Source organism: Bos grunniens, chromosome X, assembly GCF_055505025.1.
Source record: "Bos grunniens cultivar Pamir isolate PY7600 chromosome X, Bosgru_T2T1.0, whole genome shotgun sequence".
Classification (NCBI taxonomy): domain Eukaryota; kingdom Metazoa; phylum Chordata; class Mammalia; order Artiodactyla; family Bovidae; genus Bos; species Bos grunniens.
This window is the reverse complement of record NC_141194.1, coordinates 54910388-54918062: the sequence shown is the minus strand read 5'-3', so window position 1 is coordinate 54918062 and position 7675 is coordinate 54910388. Positions and strand designations below refer to the sequence as shown.

Below are 7675 nucleotides of genomic sequence, written 5' to 3'. Positions count from 1 at the left end.
GCAGGTATCACCTGTGTCATAGAACAAAATCAAATCATATCTACAGTCATCACAGGGATACAAACAAGGGCTTGGGAGTGCCCGACTGTCCTTGGTGAGAGTACTTGCTCTGCACTAATACTGCTTGAGGATGAGGTTACCCAGGAAAGCTTGCAGCACTGGGCGAGTCAGCTTTTCTTTTTCAGTTCAGCCTCCAAGCTCTCACACAGAAATGGCCCCAGCTTTCCTCTAACTACTTTGCAGTGTCATGGAGAAACTTGATCCTACTCAGAGAAGATAGCTGCTGCATATAGGCAAAATCCCAAGGTTAGGAAGCTGGGCTGCAGATAGCCTTTCACGGAGATAAGAAAAGACTAAGAGTCAATGAAAGCACTTTGCATGAGGAGAAACTTAAGACTGAGGTCAGCACCCACAGTTTATGCTGATTAAAGAATGTGAGAACTCAGTGCTTTTTAATGAATTTTTATTTCATACACATAAAAATCTGAGTTATAGAAGTAGCTCCTGCATGTGTGTGTGCTTAGTTGCTCAGTTGTATCTGACTCTTTGTGACCCTATGGACTGTAGCCCGCCAGGCTCCTCCGTCCATGGGATTCTTCAGGCAAGAACATTGGAGTGGGTTGCCATGCCCTCCTCCAGGGGATCTTCCCAACCCAAGGATGGAACCCTCGTCTCCTTTGTCTCCTGCATTGCAGGTGGATTCTTTACCTGCTGAGCCATTGGGGAAGCCCCTGAAGTAGCTCCTGATTAGATATTAAAACTGATGATCTCTAATTGGTGAGATTAAGGAAGAATCATATATTTATACTTGGCTCTAAATAAACTATATCTTATTTGTATGAGAAGATGAGGGAGAGGGAGGGAGAAAGGGTGGGATGTGGTAATTCTATTTTTGCCACAGGGGATCTTTCTAATTTTCAAAGAATATGTGCTTCTCTAAAGGTAATCTGTAGGGCCCAGGAACTGTCCTGGACATACAAGTACAGAAAAGTTTTTTTTTTTTTTTTTTGTGGAGGGAGGAGGGGTGGGGAAAGGCAGGGAAAATTCCTTCCTGTCCTGTAGGTACTCATCTACCTTTGTTCACCCAAAGCAGGAGCAGTGGGCTGCTGTCCTCCTCCCTCCCCTCACCCCACCTCTTCCCTGAGAGGAGAGGACCAGACCACCTAAGTGATGTTGAAATCCACCCAGGTGCACCAGGCACAGAAGACCTACAACCCTGAGGGCTGAATTTTATCTGCTGGGTTACCCTTGGAGAACCAGATGTCTTTGGAGCCCTGGAAACTGTTGACTTCAGAAAAACAAAGAATATTTACTGTCTGAGAGGAGAGTTGGTGGTGATAGTGCTGGTAAACTTCTCCAAAGCCTCCCACTTCTACTGGGATCAAGTTGCACACACACAATGCTACATAACTGGCTGTTTCTAGTTAATAACAATGCAAGCAGCACCTCTATGACAGCAAACGTTTAGTATTCGTTTTGATGGGCAGCCATATCTCAAATGTGCCTCAGTTTACTGATATATCAAATCTGTGACCATGCTTTTACAAATTAAGCTGCTTTGGAAGTCCCATGTATCTAGGTCTTTGTTCACATGCAAGGTAGTTACCTTAACACAAAATTCCAGAACAGAAATGTTGGGTCATTGGACCGTTTAAGGCTTCAGTTTTATTTGGATTTATCAACCCTTTTCTTACATTTTCTGGATCCCTCTCATGCTTAAAAATGCCTTTGTGCTCTTTCAGATCCTAAAAGCTTTCACATACCTCTGGGGAGACTAAAGACTCTCTTGAGGGCCACTGAACAGCTGCACTGAGAGATTTTGGAACGTTCAGTCAGCGTTGGGAATGTTCTAGACAGACAAGGACGGAAAGATTTTTGGTGTGGAGAAGAAAAAGAAAAACCCCTTTTGGGACTGGGAGGTAACACTCTTTCAGGTGGGGCGGAGCCTCTACCTGGTCAGAGAGGGCTGTAACCATGGCCCACGTGACATACACATTACTACTGCACCGGCTCGTGGGAGTTACCTTGCACACTTCCGAGGCTTGGGCTTGGCAGGTGGAGTTGACTCTGCAGAGGTCCTGTTTCGGCGGCAACGAAAGGTAGGTAGATTTTCATTCCCTTTCTGATTCTCCACCAGGTCCTCTGCTATGTCACAGTTGGTTTGTGAACAGATGTTAATGAGTGAGTGTGAGCAAGGGGGATTTGGGTGGGTGGGTGCAGAGCAGTACTTGGCTTCCCAGGAGGAAGATCCTCGGGGGTCATCATTTTTCTCTTTACCAGGCATCACGGCTATGGCCCTTTGCAGTGGGGCAGAGCAAGGGAGAACGGTGGGCCACAGAGGGGAGAGGGGCAGTTGAAAGTAAAGCAAGTCTTGGGGGCATTACTTGAGATATCTGAGCGCTGGGAGCACCAGAACTGGCAACAGAACACATATCTGGGACTCATCCTTTTGGAGAAGGGGGAACCAGCCCACGCAGCTCATGGGAGACAGAGTGTGCATGCCCAGGGTTGCGTGCCTTCCCGTCGGCCCTTGCGGTGAAGCATGTGTAACGTGGTCTGGGTGCCGAGCTTGAGGGTCATATTTTAGCATCTGGATTCTTTCTACCTGGCTGAGACTGACCAGGTAGGTCCACAGATCAGTCCTATCTGGAGTTTAAGTGTGTGTGCATGTGAGGGGGAGCCAGCGGGCTTTAAACTGGTCAGGCGGTGTGGTCTTTAGCTTCTTGAGGAGGAAGGCCCTCGAGGTCATCGTCTTTCTTCTCACAAGTGTTGCGGCCACCATAGCTCTTGTCCTAGTGGTGGGGGAGTGGGGTGGAGGAATGGGGTGGGGGAGGGGTGGTGGTGGGTGGGAATGGGGGATGGGGGCAGGGAGGAGGAAGGGGATGGGCGGCAGAGGGCAGGTGGTCAGATGAACATGGGGTGAGTCATGGGGCCGTTATTTGCTGTATTTGGGTCCTGGAGGCACCGGAACTGCTGACAGAGCACGCATCCTGGAGTCTTGGGCGGGGCGGGGCGGGGCGGGGCTGGGCGGGGCAATGGTGTAACCCACGTGGCTCACGGGATAGACTGCCCATGCACAGGGTTGCTCACCTTCCAGTTGGCTGTTGGCGTGAAGTGTGTGCAAAGCGTTCTGAGTGCCGAGCTCTGAGGGTCGCGCCTTAGTGTCTGGGTTCTTTCTACCTGGTTGAGACTCACCAGGTAGGTCCACAGATCTGTCCTGTCTGGAATTTAAGTGTGCGTGAGTGTGAGAGGGAGCCACTGGGCTTTGGGCGGGTTGGGCGGTGCGATCTGTGGCCTCTGTGGAGGAAGACCCTTAAGTCGTCATCTTTCACCTTACAGGTGTCGTTGCCGCCATACCTCTTGTCCTGGTGGCAGGAGAGAGAGGGCGGTGCACAGAGGAGGGTAGGGGGTCAGATGAAGGGTCGAGTCTTGAGGGTGCTATATGAAGTACCTGGATCCTGGAGGCCCTGGAACTGACGACAGCGCAGAATCCAGAGTCAGAAATGGGGAGCTGGACGTGGCCGTATATTACAAAATCTCTCCATATTCAAGGGTTAGAGAGTGAGATCGAATTTCTTTAGTAAGGTCATGACTTTTTTTTTAATATCAAGTACTTGAAGGTCCTTTATCTGCCAAATTGGCTGTGAGAAACAAAGGGGTTTGCAGACAGTCTTATTTGATGTTATTAATAATGTTATATTGTAACAAAAAAGAATTTCCAACCAGCTTGGTGATAGTCCAGTATAGTCTTTTAAAATTAACTACATTCTCTAGTTCACCGTTTTCTACTTTCAGTGTGAAATATGAGTGCACGAGTAAGATCAAGATCTAGAGGAAGAGGAGATGGTCAAGAGTCTTCTGATACTGCTGAAACTATGGCTGTAAGTGCTTTAATATCTTATTTCCATTAGCAGAAATTAATAAAAGAAAAATTTTAAAGTTGAACCAATATAGATGTGTTGTACAAAGGGCTATCTTGCTGAGAATAGTTGAGTGATGAATCTCATGACTGAGATATTGAGCAAGGAGACTTATGTTCTGGTATTGCCTGGATATGTATATTGATATGAGCCTGGAAATTGTCCCTATGACTTCTCTATTGTGGTTATTAATAAATAACACACAGTCCAGAAAAGATGAAGATGGTTTCCAGAATTACTGGTCCTTGTAGATAACTCCTTTCTTAGAGTATTTTCTCTATAGGAAGAGTAATTTTGTTATGAATACTTACATAGAAACAGAAAAAACCTCTTCAGATTGTTGATAAGTTACCTCCATGTAGCATGTGTATTTGTGTTTTCTCTTGCCATAGTATTAATAACAATACTTTTTATTTGCCCCTACTCTCCCCACAAGGCCCGGAAGCTAGGTGGCAAAAAATCTCAACGCAAGGAACCACCAGCTAAGAATGTAGACATGGAACCTGGACAAGAGAAAGAAGGAGGACCGTCTGTGGTTCAAGGTAAAGAGGGGATGGAGGGACAATTTGTATTTCATTTATGATGTTTTACTAGTGACAGGTATAAAGGGTTCCCTGAAAATTGGCTGGAAACCTGTTTGGTAAGGAAAAGATACATTTTTCAGCTGACTGAAGTCCCTCTCTGTGATAAGTTTTCCCTCCTTCAGCATTTTACTCACCTATGTTTTAATTTGGCATGCTTGGAAAATGCATTTCTTGCCAAGGCCCTAAATTGGCAAATCAAAGGAAGCAACAATAAATTTTGACAAAATTATACCCTATTTTACTAAACTTGATCTTTTTGGAATGTTGTTTTCAGGGCTTCTGAAGTCATTGAATCAAAAGTTTAAGCAAAACTAGATATATTTTGGTTAGCTCTTAGATTGTAATTCAAATTTATAATGCAGAGAAATAAAAAATGTGAAACCCTATTGTAGTTGCTGTTAAAAGTCTTCAATATTTTTGTCTTCCTGAACCGTAATCTAGTGGTCACATTTTTTTTAACTTTTTACTTAGAAAAGTTTTAAAAAGTACAGAAAAGTTGTAAGAAGGCACAGTGTACTTCTGTATCCTCTTTACCTTAATTCAGCAGTTGCTAATATTTTGCCATATATAATCCCTGCTTTAGGTATTAGTATACATATTATTATTGCCAAACCATTTTAAGTGTTAACTTCAAATACAGCTCTTTACTCTCTAAGTAATTCAGTAAGTATCTCCTAAAAACAGGGATATTCTCCTACATAACCCAATACAGGGATCAAATACAGGAATTTAACATTGAGAAAAAAATATGTATTCAGTTGGCCTAGTAATAACCAGTTTTTCAGTTGGCCTAGTCATGTTCTTTATAGCATTATTTTTTTCCTGCCCAAGACTACCCATTGCATTTAGTTGTCATCTCTCTTTGTACTTCTTTAACCTGGAAGCATACCTCAGTGTTTGTCTTTCATGATTAACATCTTTTGGAGGCCAAAACCAGTTGTTTTCATAAAATGTTCTTCAGTTTGGGTTTGTCTTATTTTTAAAGACTTCCCCCCCCCTCATTTATGAGGCCTTCTTGGTGGCAGGTAATAACCTGGGTGCTGAGGATATAAATACAAATAAGAATGATTTCTGCCTTGAGTTCACAATCTTGTCAGAGAAATTCATGTAAACAGTAGCCGATCTAATGAGTGCAATAATAGATGTGTGTATAGGTTACAAAGAAGACAACTAAGTTTGTTTTAAACAGTTTTAGAAAAAAGATTCATAGAAGAGGTAATATATGAAAAATACAACTTCACTTTATAGCAAAAAACTTTAGTGCTCATTACATTTTTATGTATCACATTTAGGGCAATGCTAACCTCTAGTGCTTTATTTAATAGCGTTAATTTATAGTTTGCCACTTATAGTAATTACTCTCTATTTATATCAGAACCTGAATTGGAAGGTTCCCGCCAGGAACTGGATGTGGAAAAGGTTGAGGGTGAGCTTGGAGATGGCCCTGATGGGAAAGGGAAGATTCCACCTAATGTAGTGCCTGCTAAAATTCCGGAAGGAGGTATATTATCTATTAAGAATGCAAGTTGTGGAGTGGTTGTTTTCTGCACTATTATTATACTTTAATAACAAATTGTACATATAGGGATTATTTGAAAAGTAGTTCAGACACAAAACACTGTATGAGGAAAAAAATGAATTGTCAGGTCCATGTTGTTGAATTATAAAACATGAAAGAAAGTATTATTACTTTGGAGTGGAAGTCCTTTTAAACCCAAGGTAAGTTATCAAATACTTCTTTTTTTTTTTAAAGTACGTAAATTAACATACTCCAGTGCTAATTGGATATCTAGGCAATACAATAGTATATTTTTTAAAATTTTCCAGATCTTTCTCAAAAATTATTGTCTTTTAAATGCCAAAAAATATAGATGTGTATGTTTCTGCTTTTCTAGGTTGGTTTGCTGTGTTTTTTTTTTTTTTTTAATTGTGAACCTTGCTGAGAAATGGTAGTATTTTCCTTCCTATTTTAATGTCATCTGTAATGGCCATGGCTTAAAACTAGTATGACTGTGTAATTTTTATCATCCAAACTGGGGTACCCTTGAGAGTTAAAGGGAATGCTATGACTACTTACTCCAGGACAACAGGTGTGAATGGAACAAAATGCCACCTTACTTTATATAGGCCATATAATGGTTGAGCTAAATCAAGAAAATACTTTCATATAAAAGAGACCAACCAAATGGAATGCTATTCTTTGCCTTCTCTTTGAAAAGTTCCAAGTATGACATTATTATTTTAACACACACACACACACACACACACATATATATATATATAGTTAGAAGGATACATGAAGTAAATGTATTTGAATAACAATGGGTTTGCTTGATTGTTTTACTTCTTGAAGTTTTTGGTTAATTTTATTTTAACTGAAATCACTGGCAGTTTTTGCTCGTTCCTTAAATTATCTTTAAATAGGCTAGTAGGATGTAATCTGTTCTGGGCTTGATTAATCTGTTTCTTCACACCACCAAAAAGAATGATGCATTAAAAAAAATTAGTGCTCATATGCCTGAAAATGTTCATTAGCATGGAAGCATGTGCAGTAGTCAGGGTTCTGGTTTTAGTTTCATCTTATAAAACCCAAACTGTAATGTCTGTGTGCCTTTTTTATTATCTAAGTAAAGTTCTAAGTAACTTACCACTGTTACATTTATGTTTTAGGTGATGGACAGTGAGAAATTAAAAAGAAGACAAACTGAAGCCATAAATACTGTTATGTTGATTATTTGGCTTGATCAGTTCTCTCAATAAAAATCTGCAGCTTCTTTGAAAAATCATGCATGTCTTTGGTCCAGTCTGTTCCTAGGAAGTTGATACTGTTGTAAGTGGTATCTCAAAAGATTCTTCATGTTATGTTTAGAGCTGGTCTGTAGAAGTGCTGTTTATTGTGTGTGTGTGTGTGTGTGTGTGTGTGTGTGTGTGTATGTGTGTGTGTGTGTAATGATTTTGTATCTGGCAACTTTGCTAAACTTATATTAATAGTTTATGTCTACTTTCTTTTGGATTTTCTACATACCCAATCATACTCTATACAGTTTTGTTTCTTCCTTTTGAATCTTTCTACCTTTTATTTCTTGTCCTTACCTTATGACACTGGCTGAACCCTTCAAGTATAGTGTTGAATAGAAACAGTGATAGTGGACATCTTTGTCATATGCCTGA

The 7675-nt window shown here is 41.2% G+C and overlaps 1 protein-coding gene across 2 annotated transcripts; it reads left to right on the top strand.

The window, feature by feature from the left end:
* The first annotated feature begins 1377 nt into the window (after positions 1-1377).
* On the top strand, positions 1378-7290 carry PAGE4 (PAGE family member 4). 2 transcript variants are annotated; one of them, XM_086388777.1, is made up of 5 exons: positions 1378-2099; positions 3796-3881; positions 4357-4462; positions 5880-6005; positions 7175-7290. In XM_086388777.1, the coding sequence occupies exons 2-5, from the start codon at positions 3804-3806 to the stop codon at positions 7186-7188; spliced, it is 324 nt and encodes a 107-aa protein (XP_086244903.1). In that variant the 5' UTR covers positions 1378-2099; positions 3796-3803; the 3' UTR covers positions 7189-7290. The 2 variants fall into 2 exon arrangements, with proteins under 2 accessions (XP_086244903.1, XP_086244902.1); XM_086388776.1 differs by lacking the exon at positions 1378-2099 and adding an exon at positions 3059-3198.
* Positions 7291-7675: the final 385 nt, after the last annotated feature.